At 42.8% G+C, this 27,859-nt stretch overlaps 2 protein-coding genes across 2 annotated transcripts; both read right to left on the reverse strand.

The window, feature by feature from the left end:
• Positions 1-1,266: 1,266 nt before the first annotated feature.
• epg5 (ectopic P-granules autophagy protein 5 homolog (C. elegans)) lies at positions 1,267-22,351 on the reverse strand. Its single transcript, XM_041042201.1, has 46 exons — positions 22,176-22,351; positions 21,814-21,971; positions 20,762-21,436; positions 20,009-20,269; positions 19,711-19,909; positions 18,743-18,879; positions 18,540-18,647; positions 18,358-18,431; positions 18,140-18,248; positions 17,262-17,376; positions 17,033-17,183; positions 16,744-16,905; positions 16,494-16,651; positions 16,028-16,179; positions 15,503-15,643; positions 15,225-15,386; positions 15,007-15,129; positions 14,660-14,922; positions 14,430-14,570; positions 14,159-14,303; positions 13,540-13,737; positions 12,983-13,090; positions 12,773-12,895; positions 12,340-12,506; positions 11,999-12,232; positions 11,765-11,888; positions 11,468-11,612; positions 11,163-11,334; positions 10,822-10,984; positions 10,578-10,720; positions 10,272-10,428; positions 9,833-10,027; positions 9,522-9,735; positions 8,045-8,232; positions 7,718-7,925; positions 7,532-7,607; positions 6,989-7,092; positions 6,689-6,864; positions 5,674-5,898; positions 5,374-5,583; positions 3,745-3,889; positions 3,415-3,657; positions 2,922-3,135; positions 2,592-2,810; positions 2,361-2,475; positions 1,267-2,255 (listed from the first exon to the last, which is right to left on the reverse strand). The coding sequence occupies exons 2-46, from the start codon at positions 21,865-21,867 to the stop codon at positions 2,073-2,075; spliced, it is 7,779 nt and encodes a 2,592-aa protein (XP_040898135.1). The 5' UTR covers positions 21,868-21,971; positions 22,176-22,351; the 3' UTR covers positions 1,267-2,072.
• Positions 22,352-23,810: 1,459 nt separating this feature from the next.
• On the reverse strand, positions 23,811-27,595 carry LOC121184845 (protein limb expression 1-like). The gene is made up of 6 exons (XM_041042745.1): positions 27,520-27,595; positions 26,634-26,839; positions 25,782-25,922; positions 25,563-25,658; positions 24,385-24,462; positions 23,811-24,269 (listed from the first exon to the last, which is right to left on the reverse strand). The coding sequence occupies exons 1-6, from the start codon at positions 27,593-27,595 to the stop codon at positions 23,811-23,813; spliced, it is 1,056 nt and encodes a 351-aa protein (XP_040898679.1).
• Positions 27,596-27,859: the final 264 nt, after the last annotated feature.

The raw sequence follows: 27,859 nt of genomic DNA on the forward strand, positions 1-27,859 counted from the left end.
GGCTGGGTGGCGAGAGGCAACAGACGAGGGGTTCACAGAACCCACTGGAGGTTGTTTTTGAGTGCGAAGAGGAGGCTGCAACGAGCGTCTGTAAGCATCTCCCACCTCTTCTCTCCCTCTCGCAGCCTCAGAACACCCCGTCCTTTCCACCTCCTCTCTCACTTCTACCCTTCCTGTAACCATAGAGACCACCGTTGCCTGAGGAGAGGTTTTCTCCCAGACAGACGTGGTGGTGTCAAGTGAGGATGCTGGATGTTATGTGTGCACACACATGCACACCAAAGCGCACAGCTCAATTTATAGCCTGAACAATCTTTGTTTAAAAAAATAAATAAATAAAAATTCTTCTTTCAGTTGTGCACATGGGCTGTACCTTCGCACAGATGCAGGGAACAAGATGCGGATGCCAATCAAATTACTCACAGTACACACTTGTCATACCAGGCTTCTTACACAAGGAAGCTTTAATTTCAATATGACCATCTGCAGCATTATGCATGGAGAATGCAGATTCAGGTTTTGTCATAGAAGCTGCACAGGGTGTTGGTATTGCTGTCCAGACCTCTTTCACTCCCTCACTTGGTCATTACAACTCGATTTAGGAGTGTCCTAATTAGGTGTCTCCCCATGTGACACTGTCCAGGGTGTTTAGATCAGTCCTCCTGCTCTCAGAGGCTCCATGTATTATATATGGTCCCAGACCACAGAGCTGAATTGATAAATATCAGCTGTGAGACGCTGAGCTCCCTTTATTGAACAGTCGTGTCTCCTTTGTGCGGCCTGGCTCTGTAGCCCCCCTCCTGCAGGCAGCCCTACAGACCCATTCCTGATCAGTGACTCATAAAAAAAGAAATGCTTTTGACATTAACAGCCATCACATAACACAAGGCGAGCTTCAGGCTCCAGAAGTGCAGCGTGATTATTATTGAGATGGCACAGAGCAACAGAAGAGGTAAACTTGACGAAGGTGATTAAAATGTGAAATCTGTTTTGGATGTCCAGGCTGAATTATGGACTGTCTTTATCTTCAAATGCCACTAAATGTGTATGTAAGTCCAGTTACAGAAAAGCTCCGACAGCATTACATCCCTGCTCTTTCAGTAATACCAGCGGCATTAGCAATTTGTATCACAGAGCCCATACTACTTTATAAGGAAGCCAAGAGGTGTTGCACATTGTAAGTGGTGCTTTGTGTATCTTCTAGAGTGTGTGCCGTTTTCAGACTGCTGTTTTTGTGCCTAACAAACAGGGATGAAACAGCCAGGGTACATGTTCAAGAAGGTTTAAGTAGCTGAGCAGATGAAAATAACATCTCTTTGGCAGAAACAAGTGAAGCACTTTTGGCTGGACATGAACTTAATACTGGCAAATGTTCTGTTACTAAACATGATCACTTCATACAGGCAGCCACTGTATTCACTTCAGATTGTAACTTGTAGCTTGATGCTAGCACCAACAGCAAACCTCAGGAGTTGTATCAGTCTTTGAACCCAGTCAAGCAGCAGATATGTCCTTCAACTTCCTCCAAATAATTTGTGGACCCTTCAACTTCTTTTTTTTTTTTTTGCTGTTAGATTCCACATGCAGGTGTGAAATGGACACCTAAAGCCCACAGTTAAATTCTGATTCACGAATTCTGCATCAATAAATATTTCAAAAAAGGTTCTCTCAAATTCATTCTAGAACAGATGGCGTTGAAAACCAACAGGCAAGTTACATAAAAAAGCAACAAGGCATTAACATGGGAGAGGAAAGAAAAGTGCGAGAAAAGGGCAGAGTTTAGCACACAACACTTTGTATGCTCCTGACTGGTTTTATGTTCATTCATTGTACATTACCAGTCAAAAGTTGTTTTTCTTCAATAAACAGTCAGTTTCTGTTGCACAAAGCCCTCGCTGATAAGACAGCAAAAGAAGTTCAGCAAAAGCAGTTCAGTGCCAGTGCCACTACTTGGAATTTTTGTGCTCCAGCAAGATTTTGTCTGCGCAGAGCAGACGTTTACTGTCACTGCTTTTGCCTCTGAAGTGTAAAGTCCTCCCAGTGTTCAGCATGAGTGACTGGTTCACTCAATGTTAACGGATAACGTGCAGGTATCTGAGGTCAGGGTACAGGAGGTTGGCTAGCAGCGCCAGAAGTCGGGGTGCATCTCTGAGGCAGTGTCCTGGGTAACGGATGAACTCGAGAGCCTTATTCACAGAGTCCTCTAACTCAGCGTATTGCTTATTGCTGGGCATGGCCTCCAACATCCCCAACGTCTGCACTCGCAAAAAAAAAAAAAACACAAGAGAAACAAGTTATTTTTAGGAGATAATCATAGACTGGAAAATGAAAACACTGTATTTGCAGTTTTTGTTGCATACTTGCTGTGCTTTCGCAGAGAGCTGCAAGTCACTGGTGGGCTGGAGTCGAAGCTCAGTCTCTGATGGGACCTGGACTGACATAAATGCTGCCAGACTACGTACCACCACCCTGAACCTAGATGTACAGTAGATAAACATTAACGGTTGGTTAATCAGCAGCGGCAAATTAACAATTTACTCTATCTGGCCTACAGGTGTTTTGACGTGCTAATGAAATGCATGTGAGCAAACCTATTAGAAACAGGAGACCTCTTCCCCAGGCCTATAGCTCCCAGCAGCCCCGAGTTCAGTCTTTCTTCTCCCATTTGAAGCAGCCTGGTTTGCAACTTCACCAGACCCATGACGACTCCCGACACTTCAGTCTGGCCTGCCTGGGGCTGCAGCTGCTCCGCTGCCAGGTTCAGCGCTTTGTGCCACCAAAGAAACAGTTTGGCTTCATCACCTGGACCACTGAACAGACAAAAACACATCACAGCACAGATACTGGTCAGTACGATTGAAACTTAAACTCTAAATCTGACATATCAAACCGATAGAAAATTTAAAATGAGGGGGGCAAACCTGGGGAAGACCTGGTTGGTCCATGTGTTAATTAGAGCCAGAGTCCTTCTCTCATTGGCTGCTGTGTATTCCGTGTTGAGGCGTTGCAGGATGAAGGCATAGAGTGTCAGGAAGCTGCCGCCTGCGTGACTCTCAGAGAGGAAGTCGTCCACTGTTAGCTCAGGGACCTGCAGCGATGCCAACACAGGACCCCAACCTACGGACTCCTCCTCAGCTGAACATGGAGAAACAAAATCACCAAACTGAACTAAAGGGAGAAATTTAAAGGACTAAAACCAACTTTTTGGGAACTTGCTCAACTTAGAACTTGTATGAGGAGAGCAGTTTATAACCGGTATACATTATGCTAATCCATGCCTAGGTACAAAGGTATCTGCCAGAGGACAGCATCTGAGCACTTTACTCTTACTGTAAAACTGTATAAGAACAAAAGTTAACCTCAGTTAAATGATGTGGGTGCTAATAACAAACCCCAGAGTGTTCTTTTGCTTACCATGGTTGAAGTACGCTGTGATGCATGCCTCCATGATGCGTGTCATGTGCCGTACTGATGCGAGGCAGCGGGTGCAAGCGGTGAGAAGAGGCAGAATAGGAAAACCCCTCCCCTTCCTGTCGAGCCAGGTAATGACATGAGCGGCGAGCGCCTCGCCTGTTGAGACGCCAACTCCGTTCAGCAAAGCCAGCGCATCGCTGAAGAGGCTGCAGAACGCCATGTGCCTCTGCTCCAAACCCGTCTCTGCAGAGGAAAAACGGAAGAGTGGATAAGTGACAAGAACTGATCGCTTATGCGTGGTGTTAGAACAGGACAGTGAGGATGTCTCACCTGGTGGGTTGAATGTGACAATGCTCTCTAGAAGTGTCTCCAGCTGAGCCTCCAGGCTGCTGAGGCTGATGCTGCCTCCTTGCTCCAGAGTCACCAACGACTGCACACTCCAGCACACGTACGCTCCGGCCTTCAGCGTCTCCTCCTGACAGATGGACAGAAAGCGAGATTTTGTTTGTTTGGGTTAATGCCATACAGAAATAGATGCATGAATAAATATATAACTCTTTATACTTTATCGTGTTAATTCTTTAAAAGATATTCCAACTCTTGAAGTAAAATATGTCAACTTCAGCAAAGAAATACATTAATTTCTTACAGTAAGTTTCATTTCATTTATTCTGAGTGTATCTCAGCACAAAACTATAATATACTATCATTACTGGTACCTATGTTTGACAGTAAGGCTATTTTTAAGAATGTAGTTACGGAGAAAACACATTGCTGGATCTCAGAGCAGTCCTGTGTACAGTATGGCTTGGAAGTGTATTGTACAGATATTGCCAAAGCCTGCCTACTTTGGAACATTATCAAGTGGTAAAATTCCCTCCATCTACTCTACATCAACAACATCTACGGACTGAAGTGTTACATTTATGCAGTTTGGCTGAGGGATACAGATCTGGTGAAGAAAACTGAATTGTTTAAGTCTAAATTTATTGCGGATGTTTGTGAAAACAGTGTGAGGGTCTAATCCTACAGAGGGAAAACTCAGACCGGGTGTTGTGAATCAAGTCTTTAATTTCATGTAGCATGGAGACATTACAGAACACACTGTGAACTGTATGTCTGAAGAGTGTTCTGTAGTATGACTCTTTATATCTGTAATCAGTATGGTATAAATACCTTTCCCAGCAGGAGGGACAGTAAAGGATGTCTTCTGATCACACCTACTGTAAACACTCAGGACAATCAAATGGGGTTCACTCCCAGGCCATCTAAGGTCTTTCCAGATAAGCAGTTACAGATGTCATTTCACTTTAGGGGACATCTGTTCTAAATGACCACAAGGTATAATCCTTATTTTCTTAAAACGCCTCCGGGGAGAGTTTTACAACCTTAAAGAATGTGGGAAAACTTGTACAAAGGATGGTTTTGGGTACACCTTATTTCAAAATTACCAATCCTAAACTTACTTATCACTAACCACAGATACAGTGAAAAAATTTTTTCCACATGCTCTAAGCCTCCCACTTTTGCACAAGATGTGTCTGGCCTTAGGGAGTGGAGGTGCAGATATAAGACACTCATGAATATATTCTTATATTCTCTAACATCTTCTATATTTTCCAGCTGGCAGTTTTATCTTGTGCCTCCTTTCTCCCTTTAAATTGGCTCTCATGAAATTTCAATTGTAAGTAGCTAAAAGAGTCTTCATTGATTCATTTATCTGTAATTACACTCCACTCAATGCTAGATCATGAGCAGTGAAGTTTTGTGATAAATTTCTGGGTTTGAAACCTCAACTGGGCTGAAACAAGCAGTGCTTGTTTGAGAGATTTAAACCACCTTTAAACCAGTGTAGCTGTAATGGAGTCTAGGTGGGCTTTAAGAGGTTTATGATGCATTAATAACTCTGAGATTTGTAGAAAGAAAGAAAGAAAAAAAAACAGCCCTGTATTTTCTCACCTGGTGTGGGACTTCATTAGGACGCGGGTGGAGCCCTGCAGCACTACGCAGTATTTTCAGCAGCAGCCCAGGGGCAGAATCAACACTGAGCAACAAAGAGGGAGGATAGTGGGTGCTGACATATCCCAGAATGCCTTGGTATGAGGACAGGTCCAGCTGATGCCAGGGCAGAGAGGTGGACTGGACCAACAGACTGAGCAGAGGGGAGTCCTGCAGATAGCGGAGAAATAAAATGAAGAACGAATGAAAGAAGGGGGAAAGGTCTGATCCTGATGTCAAATTAAACCAGTCTGGACTCACCTGCTGACTCAGGAGCTGATCCTCCTTTGCCAGAAAAACTAGCATGTAGAGCAGATAGACTAACATGGTGTGTGACTCCTTCTGAGTGCCAGCGTCTGGTAAAGTTGGATATGTTGTGGATGCGGGAGGTGTTTGTAAGTGGTCACTCAGGACGCTGACCCAGTTAACTTCACATAACACTTCTCCCATAAACAGGAAGCAGCTCTTGGGACTTCCTCGCTCCACCTGCAAGGCACAGCAAGATAGAGATAATTAAAAAACTGTACTGTCGAAATACAGAACTACAAGCAAATCAAACCTCTTGAGTCTCAACAGACTGTAATCAGAATACTTATTACTTCTGATTATGCTTTACATATACGAGCTGCATGTTTACAACTACATAGATAATCAAATGCTTGAAAGTAATCAGAATAAACTAGATAGAAATCTGTTGAAATGTATCTAATTTAATTGAAGAAACCGCCACAGAGAAATAACAGAGAATGAGAGGTGTCTTTAGAAAACACCTGACTTGTAAATGTAAAAATGGTTATACATACAGCAGATAATTGGTTAAAAATTATTAAAGAAATCCATGAGACTAAAAGATAAACTTTACTACTACAAGTAAGAAATGGTCCACAAAATACATGATGGACAAAATGGGAGATATTTTGTTTGAATAATGAAAATAGCAGCCTTCCCTTTACCTCCTCCTGGTTATTTCTATATCTTTTTGTGGTATGTTTTACCATTCACAGATAAGCATGTACAATTATAAGTCTTTGGGATCTGGGACAACATATATTTGTTAACATGTATAGTAGCTTCTATAGATCCATATGGGTCTGGAGAGACAGGAGCTTGTTTTTAAGAACAGGGTGTTGAGACTATAATTATGAGAAGTGAGGCTAATAATAGGATCTGGGGCCAAGGACTGAGGTCTCAAATTAACAAGCTCCCATGTGTCATGCACGTCTAGATCAGTGTGCAGGGTTGGCAGGGTCAGGAGTCAGGGGGCAGAGTGTCTCACATTGAAGAGCTGCTCCATGAGCTGGGTGTCAGGGTGCAGGTGTCTCCAAGGCAGGCTGCGGAGGTGTGTGTGGTACAGGTAGAGAAGGTACTCGGGAGTACGGGGTGAGGTGCAGCTCTCACAGTACTGCATCATACACAGCCACAGAGCCCCTCCCTGACCAGGGAGCAAACGATCTGCAACGTACCAACGCACACGTTATAAATAACCCAAACAGAACAGGCAACAAAGAATAGTAACACTTAAACGCTCACTCATGTGAGCGTTTAAGTGTTGAACACAGCAACGCTGGGGACCCACCTCTGAATCTGTGATGCAGCGTGTCAGTGAGTTGAGCATACAGTCCAACCAGACGTCCTGCCGCATTCGCATCAGTCTCCAGCCACGGGTAACACTTGAGGTTACTGAGACACGGATATTGACATTGTTTTGTTTTTGTGGCCACATGACAGATATAGTTTGACACGATCACCTTACAACTCACATTCAAAAGTAAATACCTAATGTACTCTTTTCTCTCTGATCAGTGTCATGTTTGTGTTTTATTTTGAGTAATATATAATGTGCTTCAAAGATAAAGGAATCTGTCACTGTTGGTTCAGTTAGGTAATACAACTACTATAACACCATAAGCATCTGCTCTCCACCTGCAAAAGAGGCACAGACTACATCTGAAATAAAAAAAAAAAATCAGTCTTGTGGACTATGAATATTTTTTTATCTGCTGCCCTCTCTGGAGTCTCTTTCGTCTGTTCTCACATCTGTTTCACATCTGTCTCGCTAACAGCTCTGCTCTATCTAAACCCAATGGCTGCCTGAGAGATGAAGATGTGCAATGCTCACCTGCCATCATCAGTGTCCACGGGAAAGATCCAAGGCTTAAATAACTTCACAGTCTTACTGTGCAGGTCGTGCAGAGCTGTGAGAGAGCAAGAGACATTTCTCTTTCATAACGACTGGTAACAAAATAAAAGGTTGAACTCCACAAATGATCAATGCCTTCAATGTACGGCGACATTCGGTGGTTACCTTTCATTATTTTGCTGCTGCCCATTGACTCTCTGGCACAGCTGCTGAGCTGCACACTGATCTGACAACTAATCAGATGGTCCCAGAAGGTGACAACGTCACTGATGTAAGGAGTCCAGGCAGAGTAGAGGCCAAAGCTGCGGAGGTCTGGCTTACTGATACGGCTCCGCAGGAAGTAATCACTCAGCCATTCAACTGTCTCATCCACCTGTTAGCGACCAATTACACAACACAGCATCGTTGAATTAATAATGAGTATTTAAATATCAATTTGTTTGTATCAGATAAAGGGGACATGAGTCTAATATCAACATCAACATTAGTTACCTGCTGAGGAGAGAGGCTGACAGGGGATCTGTAGGGAGAGGCCTGGGGCCCGACAGCGCGGCTGGGGACATCAGTAGCGCTGAGGGTTTGTTCAGCTTTGCTCTTGGTGCTGCGGGATGGAGGTAAACAGCCCAGCACTCGCAGAGTCACCTTCCAGCACTCCGGACTCAGTAGCTGGTTTGATGAGCCTGGTGAGGTTTTTAAAAAAAAAAAAAAAAAAAATGCCTTAGTGTGCTGTCTTTAGATTAAAAATAATGTTGAAGTTCATAAGTGTTAAGTGTGAAAATGTAAAAGATATATTTTTTCTTTAGTTCAGGTAATTTGTGTTGGAGAGAGTGTTCGGGTTCCTTTTTTGGGTTTTGAAAATGGCATCAGAGTGAGCGCTGCTCTTGACAATATGGTAACTAGCATCATGGACGCTCCGCTCAGCCACGCTACGAGAGAGCAGTGAAGGCAGGAACGGAGTGTCGCGGTTTAAAAGTTTATGGATGTTTGCTCACGCTTCGGCCTGTGACCGCTACAGTCTGTAAGTGTTATTGTGTGTAGTTTTAAGTTGTACGGTTAGCGTGTTATGGTTGTAGCATCTTATTTTAGCGGCTAACTTGCATATTGTTTAGCTTAGCATGCTAGCTCCATTTTACTTTGCGAAATGTGTATTGTTTTTTGTTATGTTTTGTGCGGATATTAATTTGCGTTATTTTTTTCTGTTGTATTTCCGTTTTACAAAAAATAAATGACGGTGTGTGTCCTAAAACAAGAAAAGTCGCACTCGTCGTTTGATGTTAGCTAGCTGTCTAGCCTAGCAAGATTACGCTTGGTGAGGGCAGCACACTTAGTTTGTTGAAGAAGTTGTGCATCAAACACTTAAACTAAATATTCTTGATATGAATACAGTATTATTTTTTGTTGATTGATTTAACATTTGTGACTCTATTTTTAACCATCTCATGGGGCTGTATTAGAAAAACCCAAAGTCTGTCACGATAAATCCCTCAGTAGACACACTCTTTCAACTGAGATCTGAATCTGTGATTGATGGAATGATTCAGCTAACGTTAATGACATTCATTAATTCGTTTAATCCTTTGTTGGTGGGAAGATGAGTAGGAGGCATTCTTTGAGAAGAATGACTCTGTTTTCTCTGAATCACTTGAATGAGGAACAAGAAGACTTTTCAAAGCAGCCCCTGCTCCTACTTGCACTAGCAGGCAACATGCAGCAAAACAGACAATGCAAAGCTGCTGTGCAGTTTTTCATTGTCTGAGAATAGATTGGCTATTCTCAGGCAATTCTCTGCTCTGTTAGTTTCCATTCAGTACCAGTGTTTAGTCTGCTGTGGTTTAACTATTCATTATGTGATGTTCTATCAGCATGGCTGATGTTCTAGCTGCGATTTGATTATTTGACTGTGTAAATGATGATTCAAGTTGTGGTTTCCTGAGTTAATAATTATTTGTACACACACACACACACTTACTGGTCATAAGCAGACGCAGGCAGTCACTGTAATGATCAGGGAAATGGTGGCGTAAAAGCAGGGTCCAGTGTTTGGTGAAAAGGTGAAAAGGCATGAGAAGTTCAGGCTCCGGGTCTCGCCCGCAGACGCAGAGAGCTCCGTGGACCAACTCCAGCAAACGCGTTCTCTCCGAAAATACAGGATGGGCTTCGTTCAGCCACTGGGACAAGTCAAACTGCAGAGGAAGGTGCAGAAGTGGCTGCAGTGACTGGACTGCTGTGGATGTACAGTATATATTTCTTCAGAGTGTTTGAATTTGTGTCTGGACTAACCTTAGTGAGCAGCATGAAAATGACGTCAGCACTGTCGAGGTGTAGGGATGTCACCACGTCTTGATAGAGAAAGACGAGCTGATTGGCTGCTGCGTTAGGAGTGAAGAAGGGGGAAATGAGAGGGCAAAGACGCCGGTGCTCCAAGATGGTCTTCAGGACACGGCCACACTCCTCGGCGTTGCCCTGGATAAACACCTAGACACGAATACAGTTTATGAGAATATTTTATCAATTAATACAATGCACATGTTGTTCAACATGAGGTGAACCTGCTACTTTTATTTGCTCCACATAAATGGTCACATCTGTGCCCTATTTATCTATAACTCCTCTTTCTGTCTCTGGTATTGTTTGTACTGTACTGTACTGTACTTGTCATTCAGCACCTCCCCACTGAGTAACATAAATCTTGTAATGCTATGTGAATGTGTGTACGCACCTGTCCCAGTATCTCCACACACGAGGAGAGGTACTGGCGCGTTGGGGGATGTCGCAGAGTGTCCTCGCACACAAAGGAGACCACCTGGTAGAAGGCTGACACGCCAACATGCTGCACTGCAGGTGATTTCTGTGCCTTGTACATATTCACCAGAGCCCTGAGCACATAAACATAGTCCATGATACAGTCAAAAAAAAAAACTATTTTAATCAAAAACTCTATTTCCTCCCAAATGTGTTTGCATTTATATTTATTGTGATGTAGATGATGTTTTTTCTTCTGCTAGCAGAATCTGTTTATACTGACGTGATGAAGTTCTCAGTATGGACAGCAGCCTGGGCCAGGCTCTGAGGTGGAGGAGCCATGGTGTCGGTTTGGAGTTTCTTAATATCCCTGCGCAGCGACGTTATCTGAGTCTGCACTGCCTCCTGTCTCTGGACACGCTCACACTACACAGTTATACAAATACACACACACATTAACAAATCATGGCAAAGACTTCATAGTAGTATCTCACAATGTGACATGCATGAAGCTTTAGAGGTTTTACTGTGACAGTGATGTTTGCAGGTCCCTGGCATGGCAGCCCTCCCTTCCCTTTACACTCCAGGGCCATGGTGACTTGCTCTGGTCGGTTCTTATACAGCAGTGGAAGGCTCTCCAGCAGTTCCTGCTCCATCGCCACCTGTTGGGCTTCACGTGCCACTGCAATCCTGATGCCAGGATGAAGTATTTCAGAATCAGTATGTAGCCTTGGATATGTTCTAATGTACAAAGTCACAAAATAAAACATGTACAACATATACACTTGTTTGTGTGTGTACAAACAAGTGAGTGTGTTTCCATGTATGCATGTGTGCACCACTGGTGACGTGTATGATCTCTGTATACCTGGCCTGGTCTTGCAGATGACTGAGGTCCCGCTGCAGCAGTTCAGCAGCAGCTTTAGAGTCAGTGAGGCAGGCGGTGGGTACCTCAGCCACTGGGGCCTTCTGCTGCTGCAGCTGTGGGGCTGGACAGGGAACAGGATGCTTCTGCAGGTTGGACAGGATACGCTCCCTTGCTGCACACAGAGAACAACATCAGACTACTGGGAAACTAAATGTGTTCATGCTCAGTCAGAGCTCAGTTACCCCTGAATCTATGCAGAAGTTATCTTTACAAAATATTTTGGGTCTAAACTGATAATTTTGTACCATTGTTAGGGCTGGCATAGTCAGTGAAGCCGGGGTTTTGGGTCTGCAGGAAGGTCGGCTCACACTGCACCTTCTCCCACAGAGACAAAACCTCTCTCTGATCATACTGCAGACGCTCCTGGTCCACATACTCCAGCCACAGCTCCTACAGCACAACACGGTAGCACACATTAAAACGTAAGCACAATATGATATAACACAATAACACACCAGAGCTTTGACAAACCTGCTGTAACACTCAAATTTTGTACTTGTAAATAAAAACAAACAAAAGGACAAACACTAAGAGACACCAACCTGATGCCGCTGCATAACTTGTGCCAGTCTGTGTGGTTCATATTCTGCAGGAAGAGAGGGAAGGTACACTTCCTGCTTCTGCAGAGTCTCATCATCCAACCACACGGCAAATACACCAAACAACCTGTAGACAAAATATCAGCTGAGAGCCTGCAAACCTACCAATGTCTGGTACTACCTACCAAACAACAGGGAGGAATGGTTTTAAATACCCGTTAAGCATCAGTGACCTACCTGACCAGCTCTGTGTGCAGCTGAGGAGAGGTGAGGTAAGGGGGATGGGGATTGTCGGTGGTTTCATCGCCATGGCTGTTTGAGGGTGTGTGTGGTGGGGGCACCCTGAGGGCCTGGCTGGCAGCATGGTGGAAGTCTGACACTTCTTGTATCCTCTGTCTCAGTTCTCTGAGTAAAGTGGCCTGAGATGAAACCTGGAAGAACCTTCGCCCAATACATCCGCCTGCAGCCAGCCTGGTGGACGACATACACAAACATATACAAGGTACCTGCACATGGGTTCTGTCTATTTCCTGGTTTCTCTGGCTAAGGATAGTAATATGTATGTGTTTTCATCGTACCCATACTCAGGCCCAGGCTGTCTGAGGTAAAGCTGTAGGAACTTCTGCCAGACCAGAGGAAGGAGTGGGTGGTCAGGGGGTGTGGCTAAAGCCTGACACGCCCAGCGGTACACCTGCAGCCGTTGCAGAGATGGGGCTACTGGCAACTTCAGCCTCTGTTGTGCCTTCTGGCTCAGACACAGACACACTGTTAACACCAGCTATATGCTGAGTGTTTAGCTCACAAAAGGTAGCTCTTTGGCTTTGCAAGTACTTTGTAGCTTCAATGTGTGTTTAATCAAGTGCAAAATTATTTGAAGTGGTGCAGCAGTCTGCCATCCACTTACTGTCCCCGGTACTCTGAAATGCCTTGTAAATTCTCAGTGTCAAGTGATACTGAATGCTTGCTATTCATAGTAATCAACAAATGTATAACTTGTGTACTAGCGTGTACCTTTAAGGCTTGTTCTGGGGAGATGTTTGCCTCTGACAGGAGTTCATGTTCGACACAGCGTCTCAGCTGAGACTCTTCCTCAAATGCGCCTTCCATAGTCAGCACCATCCAGGCGAACCAAACCTACAAACAAGTCTGTCAGGACTGAGTGCTTTATTGATATGAGCCTTAGTACTTGTTCATACTGTTTACTGTACTTGGGACCTTTACCTCTGCACTCAGGGATTGGCCCTCTATGAAGGAAGGCGTGGCATTTCCAGCAATCCAGCCAACCAGAGAAGAGAGCAAACCCCGATCTCCATGGTAACCCAAGGCATTCTGCATAAGGTATGTCAATGGAAAAAAATGATAAACATTGTTGGCATCACTGTGACTGTTCCTTCTTTCTGAGTACTAAATTCCTCAAGTCGTTATGATGAAAAACTTTCACTGTTGAATCAAAGTTGCTAAGCTAATTTATGCTGTAAGAATACAATAATTAATGATAGCAGACCAGTTCCATCAGTGTACATAAACTAGATGCTGCTTGCACAGCACTAAAATTTGTACCAAGGTGAAAGCTTAATGGGTTTAAGTTGACTTTTTAGAGCCCCTCACCTCCAAACTCTTCCTCTTTCTGTAATGCGGGACCCATTAAATGTTAACGTAATATTTATCTTTCTAATGTTACTAAAGGCAGTTTACAGTGCTAAAATCAAACACCTGCAACTCTGAGACCCACGAGAGTCCTTAAATTATGCAAACCTCTAACCAAACTGAGCAAATACCTTATGCTGTTGGTACAGGAGTTTCTGCACACAATCCTCCTGGTGGTGTGTGAATGCAGCACAGCAGATCTGATCCATGAGGAATAGGACTGTTTTGTCTCTGTACCACAGGTTCTGCTGAGTCAGAATTCCCACCCAAAACTCCAGCACTGCTGCAGCTCCGACACGACCGGGTTGTGAACTCTCCACCACATGACTCTGGTCGATAGAACACATCCATTTCCATTTATCATCATTATAATACGAGAAGATGTACGGGATAAGAAAGCCTACACTCACTTTACAAGATTACGTAGTTAAAAATGATCCCTAACCCTGATACATATTTTCTGTGCTTTTAATAAAAATTGAGGAAATGTTAGGTGACTAAAACCTACATTAGAAGTGAAAGGTGCAAACAAGTCTCATGCTAGTACAGTTCATTTTCTGCACAAAGTCCTGGCATCTTCTCTGAATGTTTTTTCTTTTGACTGCTGCCTTATGACATTACTGAGACTACTTACATACAGAAAGTAAATACTTTGCAGACTGTTCCAACACTTCTTCCAATCCAGGACATTTAAAAATTCTCTGTGATGACTGAAATATATATTTATAGTAAAAGGTCTTTGGGACAAACCTGAATGACGCTGTTTAACAGTCTGACATTGTCTCCGTAGGTGGTTCCTGTGAGGAGTGGTGCTACCCGGTGAGTGACCTGCTGTGTCACACCTTGAGGACACACACTGTCGTACTGCAAGAACAGCTGGATACAGCTTACAAACCTGGCATTAACAGAGGGATAACAGCAGAGACAAAAATAAATTTAACAGCTGGAGATACAGTAGCTGCGATAATAAATACCCTTCTGGTCTTTTATAGGCTGTGTGCCAAGGATGTATCTGTCTTACTGAGAGTTGTTGAGCAGGTAGAAGCTGAGAGGGTAAGTTGGGGGTAGGATGCTGTCCAGCAGATGCACAGCAGCTTTCAGATGGCGAGACTGAATCAGACTTTTCAACAACCCAACTCCATCAGTGCAAAAGTGTTCCACGCTAGAAAAACAGAGAGAGTAAAATGGAGGTCAACTTAATTCAGATTCAAAGTATCCATAAATATTTAGATTGTACATGTGAGTACAAACCTGTGTCCCACTGTTGTCATGGCAATGGACAGGTAGCATCCAATTGGGATGCCTGCTTTTACAGCCCTGAGAACAGAGTGCATGCTGGGAGTGTGTGTAAGCTCTGGAGGAGGGTTGGATGCCATAGCAGGCACCGACCAGGCACCTTTAGGGCTCTGGGCATTGCCATGGAGCTTGAGCCTTAGCAACAGTTGCCATGCCCATTGACTAAAGGAAGCTTCAGGAGATACGCCCAAACGAAGGACACTGGCAAGGTAAGACACCTGAGGGGAGGAAACATGAGACAGATGGAAAAACAGGATGTGGGTGACATCAGATGTTTGTGGTTTCAAGGGTAGATGTGTCACCTGTTTGATCCCCTCTGATATGAGGCCACTGTATGGTTTGTCAGTAAGGTACTTCTGATACGCATCAGCCACGAGCAGAGCCACTTCGCTGTGGAGAGACGAAGACAGGGCCAAGGAGCCATCCTGTGAGAGGAAACAGGTTTAGTCATTTAATTACAAACTCACAACTGTGATGTCAAATCTCTTGAAAAGATCATTTTTAATGCATCCACGTCTACCTGTGTGTAACCCCAGTCCAGACCCTCGAGAATGACGCAGGCCAGCCGGTTCTCCACAGCAGACAGAGGGTGCTGGAGTAGCCACGCTCCGATCACACAGATTTCCTCTGGCTGCGGCCGCCACAGACTCAGAGGAAGTTCTTTACACAAGTATAGAGCCACCTAACACACACACACAAACTTGTGACTTTAACATCTGAAAAAAATTATTTTTTCCTCTGAATGCAGAACTATTCGCAGTTAAAGCCATAACATCCTTACAGAATAGAAATACCAACCATTCCTACAGACTGTATGGTCTCTCTCAGTTTCTCCAGCAGCACAGAAATAACACAGGGATGGGCTGTGGCTATGGCAGCCAGCAACTCCCTCCCCACCTTAGAGTATATTTCTCTGGTAGACACACTCACATAAGACACCTGAGGCAAAATAAAAAGAGAGATGTCAAAGAACAAGGCAGGTACTATTTCACTTCTAACCAGGGGACCAGGGTAATGAATCTTTAACCAGTGTTTTTTCGCTTTATCTTTTTCTTTATGCTACTCTCTTCAGTAGAAAAAGCTAAGTTTAATGTAGTTACAAATTGTGCTGAACAATGGATCAGATGCTCCACTATGGATGAACAAATCTATTTTCCAAGTGTATTTCATCCAGAACATCCAAGGTAAAAAAACCCAACAGATCCACTATCCATACAGTAAATACAGGTTCATGATGTTTCACAAAGTGTTTCCTTCCCAGTCAACCTTTGCTCCAATATTTTAATCCCCTCTAGTACTGCATTCTAAATATCCTTATTATACCTGGTAAATCAGCAGAGTTATTGTAGTAATGAAGGTGGGGTCAGAGTGCTGAGTTGGTGTGGCCATGTGTGCTAGTGCAGTGAGGAGAGAGATCCCATCAGAGCTGTTCACCTCACACAGCCACTGCTCAAATCTGTCCTGGTGCTCTGGGTCTGTGAGAGAGACAGTCATAAAATATCAGGATGACAACTGTCAGAAGAAGACGAAGACGCCACTCCCCTTATTTATTTATTTATACCTGAAGTTGCCAAATGTTTTGTGAAATGTGAAACTGAGCTTAAGTAGTCTGGGAAAAGTTCAATTCTAAAGTTTGTGTTTGTGTTTAAGATACATTCAGTTTTCAATGTGATAATGAAAGGGGTGACATCTAAGCATTGTGCACTGTGCAAATGCATGTTATAGTTAGATTTTTAAAAACATTTTATAAAGATACTTTTTTGTGCAGGTTAAGTGTGTTTACTGGTACCTCTGAGAGCCTGAATGCAGGAGTGTGTGTCAGTAGCAGTGCTGAGTGTTTCTGGTCCTGCTGTCTCTGCGCTCTGCATAACATAAAGGACCCTCCACAGCATTGAGCTTGACAAAGTCCCATAAGGCATCTCAGACATAAACAACCAAATGCCCAACCTGTGAGAAAGGACCACAAATCAAATTAATACAAAAAGTCCATTAAGTGGAAAGTTTCCAGTAACAATGGAAACTTGAGGCCGATTCCTCACCTTTTGTTTCTGAGTACATGTAAAACAGCTCTGAGAAAGAGGTGATCATATTCCAGTTGCAGTTTTTCCAAAGACAGAGAGTGTACATGAGAGCTAGATCCACCAGCACAAGTCACACTCACATACTGAGCCCAGTGATCACTGACATAACACACTGTCATTCTGAGGAAAAGGAGAGAAAACAAACATTACAGATATTTAATACTATGGATTCTGATGTTAACGGTGTTGTAATTTCTCCTAAGAAGTGTGAGCATGTATTCTTTTCTTATATTATTGGTGAACTGACCGTATGATGTGTCCTATGCGTTTGACCAGCTGTCTGTATCGTGCTCTGTTGTAGGTTTGCAGGCCGAGAGCAAGAATTTCAATGAGAGAGGAAGCAAAAGCAAACACACGCATCATCTTCTGACTGGAGCAGGCCTGGGGCTCATACACACCTGGAAACAGAGTGGTCTGTCAGTTCACTCACTGAGTGATGAAAACCAGCAGACAGAAGGATAGACAGACTCTCTTACCCTGTTTGCTCATCCCCAGCATGTGTGAGTAGAGCTGCTGGAAGGGGAACTGGGTCAGCAAGGATATCAGGTCCTCCTCACAGAGCAGCAGCCAGCTGCTCTCTGGATCCTCATCCTGGACATAGAGGACAGCAGGGCAATGCAATTAGAGGTTAAATGACTAGATATTGCACTTATTTAAGAAAATAAACCATGACATTCAATTAATCACAAAAAATGTTAGAAGTGTGAAGGCTATTTTCCTTTTATATAAAAGAGTAATTTTACGTGTATTAACATTTAGAGGTTTGGAAATATGTTTTTTTAATCATAATAATTCAATGACAGTATCTTAAAATGTTACTGTCTTGCATAAATAATATGTTTCTAGAAAGTTTTCAAAACAAAGTGGTTCCTAAGTAACACATCCGTACTGGGAGCAGCCACGCTTTTAAAACTGATATTTAAATGGTCATAGGTGTTCATTTGGCATCTGTTTTCAGCAGCTTTAAATGTGACTCAGCAGATCAGAACAAAGACTAGAACACGCTGATTTAAAACCAACATCTACAAACCTCACTGACATATTCACTTTGTGAAAGACATAAAACTGGGTGTTTATAAATATCACTAAATCACAGTCAGTAAAGGAAATAAAGATATTGTATTTACCAGGTAAATATTTTTTTCCTCACACAATCACCATGGTTATTTGCCTTTTGTTTTTTTCTTTTTACTGTTAGCTTTTATTTTCTTCTTTCTCATGCACACATATACCAGAAATCTTCCTATGTATTGACTACGCTTCATTTTCTTTAAATAATTGTATTGTTTTTAAACTGTGACGTGGAAGTTTGGTTTCTTTGCATAATATGCAATCATTGCCTTCCTGCACTTACCTCCTCTCCCCCTTCATCCACTAGGGTCCAGTTGCCAGACTCAGGTCCAGAAGCTGAGGAGATCTGGCTCTCACACGGCTTCATATGGCTCAGAAACTCTGCACGGTGTCTGAGTTAAAACAGAAGAAGCCACTGGTTAGAGGCTGTTAGACCCTGAAAAGGTCATGGAAAACAGATATAAAAGAAAAAGTCATTGCTAAAGGGGCTCCTTTACTTACCTGGCAGGCGACATTAGGATGGCTAGAGCGTGCATAAAGTGTTGCACTCCACAGGTGTTCCCCCAAATCTGAATCTGGGGCAGATAATAATAAGAAAACTACAGTTATCTGGATGCACAACCATGAACAATATGTCACAACTATAAAACAACAAAAAAAGAAAGACTGTGTCCCAAACTAACCTGAAGGAAGGGCGCAGACCACTTGCCAACCCCAGCAGGACAGCAGAGAAGATGGCACAGCAGGTACAGGTGTTCTCCTGACCCGCCAACATGCAGCAGGACTGCCACCTGGAGAGTGGACCACATCCTTGTGAGGAAGCACAATAACAAAATACCTGGACTAGTAGAAGATACAGTAAGAAAAGTGGCTTGTGTGTGTATACCAGTCTCTCCAGCCAGTGATGGATGTCTGTCTGGAACTGGGTGTCATCGAGGACTCTACGTGTGAAGCTAAACAGGACACTTATGGCTTCTTTCAGGGGCTGGAGAGAACAAGGTTCTGTTCGGATGGCAGAACAATCTGAAAACAAAAACATACAAGATAAAACTGATGAAATATATGCACTTTACATTAGTAGTACAGTACGCATGACTGCCATGTTTGCACTCTGCTCAGGGTCGTGCCTAACAACGCCCCTTGTGGGTTGTTGTTTTATTATAAAAGGGTTACTATGTGTACCTGCTAAGGTTTCATAAAATAAACACACAGCAACACAAAAAATGCAATAATTTATTGATAACAAATAATAATTCTTCCACCGAGAAATGTAGTTCTTCAGCAACATTTAGGAGAATGGTTGCTAAGCAACACACAGATGTAGTGGAAAGCAGACGTAATGATTGGGGTCATTATTCCAATTTCTTTAACATCTATCCGGATATCGCCATTACTTGTGCAATTGTTGAAGTAGTGTTCAATTATGTTATTACTCCCCTTTATTGGTACAGGTTTGTTTGACTCTGGACAAATGCATTTGAATTGCGCAGAGAAAGAAGCAAAGATATTGTTCCAGCATCATCTCTCATTGAAGTCTGGGTGTCAGTAAAAGAGCAGGGACAGTTCCCTGCATTGACATGACTTCTCTTGCCTCTAGGCCAGCATCAGACAGTTTTTGTACAGTGGAGCTTTGTAAGCAGTGGTTGGTGTAGACTGTCTCCGTGCCAGCATCTTTATTTTGAAACTGTTTTTTGGTGCAGTAATACTGATGTAATGTGGTCTCAGTTGTGTGTGTTTCAAGGGTGTTTTAAAAAAGCTTCCAACATGGCTCAGCCAGTCATAATCAAGGATTGGAACTACTTATTTTATAACAGGCATTTTATGGCTACAGCAGGACAAGTAAAAGTCTCTCACCTTTCAGTAGACGATACAAGTATGATTCCACTTGTAGGCGTGACAGGAGAGCAGTGTATGCGTGCAGCGCCACCTTCTGATAGAGCAGCTCGCTGCGAGCTTCAAACAGTCTCCTCAGCTCAGCCAGAACACTCTGACTGAAATCTGCCTGCTGGAAGCGGTGGTATCCACACACCTTCGACTGGTCTGCACACACACCCTGTGGGAAAAGAAATTACATTAAATGTGTGTTAACAGCAGAGGATCATTATAGTTCTCTTCATTATATGTTTTTTCTTTATTGATCCAAAAACCACACCTGAAGTGTAAGCTGTTCATCTCTGAAGCTCCAGAGACGATTCTGTGTGCTCTTGCAGTCAGAGGACTGCGTGTGCAGCTGTGTGTGTGACTGGGTCAGCTGTCTGCGGCAGCGCCAGTAATTCTGCAGCAGTTCCGTCAGTTCATGGTTCTCTTGTCGGGCCAGAGCACAGAACTGAGCTGCACACACTTCAACACCTTCTAACCATGCACGCAAACCTCCACCTGGCTCCCAGACACTCAGCTGCTCCAATGTGAACGGCTGCAGAGGGAAAAATATAAGACGAGTGAGATTATTCCCCACATCAATACATGTGTATATGTAAACCCACACTACAATGAATGCAGTGTGGGCTTGGGGAATATTTATAAAATATTTTTGACTAAATAATGTTGATATGTACTGATACAAGGGGGTGAAACTTTTTTTTAGAAAGAAAATCACTAATAATGTGGATACAATGGCCAAATAAATAGACACAGTCTAATAAGCCATCTCAGTAACCTGTATCATCACAAAACAATAACCATAACCATCACATTCATATATATTTTGAAATGGTAAATGTATGTAGACCAAACACATTCTCAATCTTTTAGTAACACTGAGAATCAAGTTATAAAGTAATGACTTCATAGTTATAACTCTGTCTTACTGGTTTCTGTGGTGATCCACTACAAACAGGTATACATTTGTAATTAAATCCATTCAGTCTTTTACCACTTAATGTTATCTCTTGGTGTATAACAGTACCTGAATTTCTGGAGCTGTCTTGGGTAATTCTGGGTAAAGTCGGCTCCTGGAAAGTTCAGCTACAGACTCTAGAGGCTGCAAACTTGGAGGAGAAGATTCCTGCTCAGGAAGCGCCAACACTGCAGGTCCTTTTGTACTATTTTTCACAGCTTGCTCATGGAGCTGTATCACAGGACCCTCCTCAAGCGTGGGAACAGATGGGTAGAGTGCAGGGGTACTCGGGGGATTTGGGATCTCAAACTGAGTTGAAACACAAGGCTGATTCCATGATTGGGTGTCTCTTCCCAACTCAGTGGTGTGTGGAGCAGCTTTAGGCTCAGGCTCCTGAGCTGCTACTCTGTCGTCCACCTCTTTCTCCTTTTTTGACTCTGTCAGATGCTTTGCACCTTGTGACGTCTCTGCTGACAAACTGATAGTTGGCTGCAAAGTCTTAGTTAACACAGATGTGGATAAAATCTGTGATAAAGAGGTCTCCTGTTTCTCAGAGGGCTGATCTGATAGCTGTGGTGTGGTCTCGGGGGGCTGAACGGAGTCCTGCTGCTTCTCCTCCTCTGGCTCCTGATGTGGCAGACTGAGGGGGATGTCAGTGAAGCCAGAGGTGGAGGCCTCATCACAGACCACTGAAGGGGCTGTGGCTCTTTTTTCTTCCTCTGCCTGCTTCTGCTTCCTGACCAGCTGAAAACATAAGACAATAAATAAAAAATTAAATTTCCTTGGTTAACCACTCAGCCTGTGATGTAATGTTCTACATGTAACAAAGGACGTGCAACTAAAGAGCAAAGATTATAATAAATGTGGCATTAATAATAAATGTCTCAGCCATGTTTTGCAGGCCAGTCCAGTTTCCTATTAGTTTCTAAAGACATAAAACTATGTTGGATTGGATACTGTAACTTGTCCATATTTGTGTGTCTGTGTGCGTGAGTGTTTAACTCTGTTGGTCTGAAGGGCCCTGTCAGGTATGCTTGTTGGAATAGTCCCCATCCCCTTCCACCAGTGACCTCAAAAGCAAAGAGAAAAAGAAAATCTTAAGACTGTCTTGGTTTAATCACCTGAGACTTCCCGCTGGTTTTTGCCTTGGTCTTCTTTGGTCTTACAGCCTCCATCTTTAGTGACAGCTCACCTCAGCCTTTTTTCACAACTCACATCAGCCTGACATGCAGCTGACCGAGGTGTCTCCTGGTGGAAACGAACAGTCCTCATACGTATACTGTATACACACACACACACACACACACACAAACAAACACCATTAGCTGGAATAGTTAGCGAAGTCGTTCCTGTGATAAGCAGCTAGAGGCTGGCTGTGCTGCCATGATAAACACTGTCACTGGTTGTAAACAAAGCACTCTCTTGTATGGATCGTTGAGAAAAGTCTCAAACGGAGGATAGCAAGGCAACAGCTACCATGTACCTTAGTCCTTATTTAATATTCAGACAATACATTTTAGGAAAACGAAACCAGTCACCGCTCGTTAAATTTTACAACTGAAGACGTCCTGCCACGGCTAAGCTAAGCTAACGCCTAGCTGTTCGCGCGTTAATCTGCCTTTCTCCTTAGTTATTTATCCACAAGCGGCTCAAAGTTTTCCGTATTGTCGCTCACATTGTCAAAACAAGGTTTCAGCACATCGAGGTGAGTGACGTGGGGCGACAGCCCTGTTGGCTGGTCAGCTGTCATTTGTTTTGCTTGTTCCAGGAACTCCGTTATCGCAATCTTAGAACACGTGACCACTCCACCTCTCTACGGAAAGCCAACAAAACCAAACTTAGCACCAGCGCATGCCAAGGCACTGCTTGAGAATAAATCATTTATGGTCTGCACTTAATGATCTATGTAATGGTTAATACATGATTAACTAATGTTTTATAGATCAGTTATAAGCCATTAAAGGAGCAGAAGTTAGGCTGACAGGTTTTTTGCTTGTCTTATTTGGTTTTAAATCATTAGTGATACCTTTTCAATGGACCAAAATCCATTATTAATATTTACAAGACTTATTATGGTATAACCATTTGGATAGAGTTTTACCAACCGTTGATATACGTATAAAACCTAAAAAAGTAAAAACAAAAAACAAAAAAAAAAAAACAACTGACAAGTTGCGATAGTAAAGGTCTGACCGAAATGTGCTGATTTCCTCCTTCATTTAAAATGATATCCATAAAAATAGTTCAAAATTCAAGTGTTCAAATATGTATTGTTCATGTAACTGTTTTTATCTACTCTAATGTTCATGAAATGAACGTAATTTTTAAAGGAAATCCATAAAAAAATTGATTTCAGTATCATAACATTACATCATTACATTAAGCAAAACCCGATGTCCACTAAAAGGGACAGCTGAAAAATAAAAATAATGTGTTTGAAAAGAAAAGGATTTTCCACAACCGTTTTAGGACTTATAATGAATCTATTGCATTAGTAAATGATTTATTAACCATTAATAAAGCTATTAATTACAGCTTATAAACCCTTTACAAATTGTACCTCATCAAAACTAAGGTAATCACACAAGAAAGGAACATGTAGGCAAAGACAGGTCACAAATAAAGGAAAAAATATTTATACAAATGTATATTACAATGATAAGTGAAATATTTCCCTTTAAAATGCATTCACTCCCTGTTCTTAACCAGGTGTACAGGAATTGAACATTTCATAAAGACACCAGAGTTTAACATTAATTAAAGGTAAGGCAGTTAAGTAGAGTGCTCTTCATACAAAAACAGATACATGGCCACTGCTACAGTATAACTACATTTCCTACTAGCTGATTTATAACATTTGAATGATGTATTTCTTGTGGTTAAAGCTGCAAATACACTACGCACACCTTTAACTCTTAGTTCTATGTTCATAAAAGAGTGTTAATAAGGTTAGAGTATACAAATTAACCCAATATTTGTAGCTCTCGTGATTACAGGACTCTGAAGACCAAGACCATGCCTCATATGTTCTGTTCTCCCAAACAGATGCCTCATCTCTTTTAGCACATTATAATCAAATGACAGCTTTTATCATCCAACCTCTACCTCCTGTATCAGTCTACTCAAAGTTATTCAAAGGCACGTAAGTCTGCTGTGAGCACGGTGAAGGACTGTTGGAGGCCATTTGTTTGCCAGAGGTTTGACAGACTGTTTGCTTTGTGTTTTTATGAAGGGTTGGTGAAGGACTGCAGGGAGGGATTATCTGGGTGTCTGTGTCCTGGCTGTATAAGTTGTGTAGGGGAAGTTGCTCGTGCATGTGACTCTGTATCTGGCTCGGGGCTTCAGGTGTGTGGTGAATGTACGCTTGACTCAGAGCTAAACTGAGGATCTCTGTTTTTTCCTTGTAGAAGCGTAGTTCTATGCCTCGACGTCGGGCCAACACTAGCTCCCTCTGTGCCACCTGGAGTTCTTCCCCGAGCCGCCCCGGCGACCTCTGCTCCCGTCCGAGCCAATCCAGAGCCATGCTGCTGCGCATGTACTCATCAAGACCTCGCTGAGAGTAATAGGCGATCACACTCTAATGGGGAGGAATGAAAATATGCAACCAGCATTATGTAGAGGCAAAGATACATATGTTTTTATCAAAGTTTACAGTAACCGAGGCTGAGACATGTCCTTTGCATGACCTGTACCTGTCGTGAGCACTGTCTCTCCCTCAAAGCTTTCAGTGTCCCGTTCCAGTGCAACAACTGGAAAACTGTCATCATCTCCTACAGAGAGAAAGAGAAGGGGAGAAAGTGGGTTAGAGGGAGACACTTAGAAAGAGAAAGTCTTGTGCAACTCCATAAGTAAAGACATGAATAACAAACCCTAACCAGCTCTGTGTACTGTACTGTGTACTGTCTGACAAATATAACACATTACGTGGATATTTCTTGAACTCACACCTAAACTGTGGATGATTGGTTTGAAAAGATATTGTAAATCTTTCCGCCCCAGGTAGGTTCCACCCTGGTTTATAAAACGCTGCCTGGCTAAACAGCTGCCATGTGTTAAGAGCAAGTGACATTACTGTTAAACAGAGAGAGTCTATACATTAACTGAAATTGACCTAATGAGCCACAGATGGAAAATGTGACACATAAGTAGTCTGGGGTTGAAGTCCATGCTGTACCTGCCAGCCTGTTTACTCTGTTTTCAACTGTGCATCTGCCCTATGCTACATGTTTATGATTCACCTCCTGCACTGACTGCATTTAGAAATACTACAGCACTGACAGCTGCACACCTCATGGCTGACGCTGTGTGTGCAGGCTTTTGTATGTGTGTGACTAAATCTCTGTGTGCTTGCACATGTGTGCATGTATGGAGGAGTGCGTATTACTTGGAAGCTCTCCATCTCTATGAGTCGTGCTTTAGCAGGAATGATAATGAACCCATTTCCCCTTGCTAATAACCCTCTGTCTGCAGACATATGCTTATTTACACAAAGGCAGAAATATTAGGTGTTTCATACCAAGTCTCCCTGTCAGTGTCTAACTCAGAGTGAGACAGGATGGGAATAAATAGGCAAAAACAGAGTACGTGTGTAATGATAACAATGTAGAGTGGAATTACCACTCAGTGATTGTGATTTTTATTGTGTTTGTTCTTAATAATTCCCAATTATGTAAAATGATATTGCTTTAATTTGGGGTCCAATTATGAATACCCTATTTAAGGTCCCCTTAGCGCAAAGAAGCATTTCACATAGCCTGAATCCTTTTCACTAAACAGACCTTTCACACAATAACCACATGACCCCACATGATTTATGAGCATAGCTAGAAGGAGAACAGTTTGCAAAGTAGGCTCTGGTTTTATGTTTTACCTGGAACTCCAGCATCGTCTTTCCTATGTAGGAGTGAAGGAGCAAACTGTAGGTTCCTATACTGGTGCTGGAATCACATGCATCTTCTATTGAGACCTTTACAGAGACAACAATGCAGGTCAACATTCATGTTGAGACTACCTCTTCTTCTGTGTCATCCCTATAACCTGCTTTGTAACAAGATGTAATAGTGTGCATTTGGCACTGTCTCACACTTACAGCGCTGTCTGTGGCCGCCTGCTGCAAACTCTGAGTGATGAACTGAGGGTTGATGCGTCGACACGGCAGCTCGTTCACGAGAGAGTTCATCAGAGCCACACGAGCTGCATCCCTCCGAGCTTCTGCCTGAGTGTCACACACCTGAGGACGAAGAGATGATGAACATAAGGGGTTAAAATGACTGGAGGAGTGCAAAAGGGGAGGCAAGCGATGTGAAACTATGTCACTTCAAATAGAAATTTCTGGGTCTGCTGATGTGTGTGAGCCTAAGGTTGACTGACTTGGGTCTATAAATCCTATTCATAAATGGGCGCCCACTCTTAGTTACATTTTGATGATTTTACACTTCGCTACAGCTAATCATGGGATCAGAACTCAAATTACCAATGAGATTAGGACATTAGAGGTATTCACAGATAACCAATCACATGCCTGCCCTGAGCTAGGGGGGCTGCTGTCTAGGTCACAATGAGCCCATTGAGAAGCGTCATGGGATTTAAACTGAACTACATCAATCTAACATAACCTTAAAAGCAATGTGTGACTGTGTGTTTATTCCAGCTGAATGTCCTTCAAGTGTTGCTTGTAAGCCCCTACCTCTGAGTGTGGAAGCTGATGTGATACAATTTGGCAAAAATTCAAATTGTTTTAGTTTATTACATTTTCAACTGATGCTATGGTTTATATGCTCTTTGTGGTTTTTCTCTTACTATTTCTGATCACCAGGGGCACTCACCACATGTTGGTGATATTTCCAATAGAATGTTATGGATAACTATGAGCCACGAAGGTAGTACAGACATGATACACTGCAGGAATGTTGGTAGACAGCACTTATGATGACAAACACACCTTATAATTACCAAAACAGCTTCCTCCAGGAAGGGTGACATAGCAGATGTACGGAGGACCGGGGGAGGGTGCAGACTCGTACAACAGCAGGCTCTCGGTCTGGACGACTGTGTCCCCACCAGGACCACATGATTCACTGAAGGAACCATTTGACTTACTCGTCTGCTTCTGCTCCCAGAAGTTATGGAGCATGGCCACCACATTCACTACATGTACAAAGACGTCAAAAAGAAGACTGACGGTGCTGAAAACATTCATGGCCTTGACAGAAAGCAAACTGTTGGAGTGTAAATTCATGCATTTATCTAAAGGAGGCTCAGTTCATCAATCTTGATTTCCTTCTGATGCATTAAAAATTCGGACAAGTCTTCTGTGTTATCTTTAGAGGTGAAGTTTTCAGTCTGAGAAAACTTGTAAGATCATGTCTAAATGCTAACCTAAATATACAAGTCAGGCATCTGTTAAATCTACATTCCCAGACACTGTTTATTTAAGTAGAAGCAGGAACTGAAGGGAAACACCCTAAAACCTAAACGAATCAGCATTTTGTAACCCTTTGAACTTTTTCTAGCCCTGAAATAGGTTTTAAGGTTTCCTGTATCCTTAACGGTTTGCCAAACAATTCACTGCAGCACAGTTAATGGAAGAAGGAATAACTTGATCAACACTTGTTTGAGGTGTTGCACTTTACAGGAAATGTAACTAAGTTATGAGAAAACAATGAAATGCCTGTTTAAAAAAATAATAATTTTAATGCATCGTTGTCATGTCCGTTGGAAACACAGTTGTAAATTGCAACATTATGATTCTGATATTTAAAACAGAAAGATGTGTGACTCTTTCCCGCTGAAACTAACATTAAATGCGTTGTTTCTCAGTTACTCACAGTCTTTGGGGCTGGTGTCAGTCTCACTCTGCGACAGGTATGACATGATGTTCTCCTCAACTTTCACCTTACTCATCCTCACTCAGCGTTTACTTCCACAGCCGCTTCAAGACCCTTTCAGTCTACTTTTCTCAGCTCCCACATACTTCACCAAAACGGTCCACCACCTTAAAAATCAGCAACCTCCATCTCCATCGCAGCTCAGGATGGGAACATTATGAGAAATAAATTCAAAATCTGAAAGCCCCTCCACTCTCTCATTCTCCACCTCCCAAACTCCCTTGCTCCTCTCCTCCTCCTCCTCTCCTGTGTGAACATCTCACCAGGATTTCTCTTTTGA

The sequence above is a fragment of the Toxotes jaculatrix genome, chromosome 7, assembly GCF_017976425.1.
Source record: "Toxotes jaculatrix isolate fToxJac2 chromosome 7, fToxJac2.pri, whole genome shotgun sequence".
Lineage (NCBI taxonomy): Eukaryota > Metazoa > Chordata > Actinopteri > Toxotidae > Toxotes > Toxotes jaculatrix.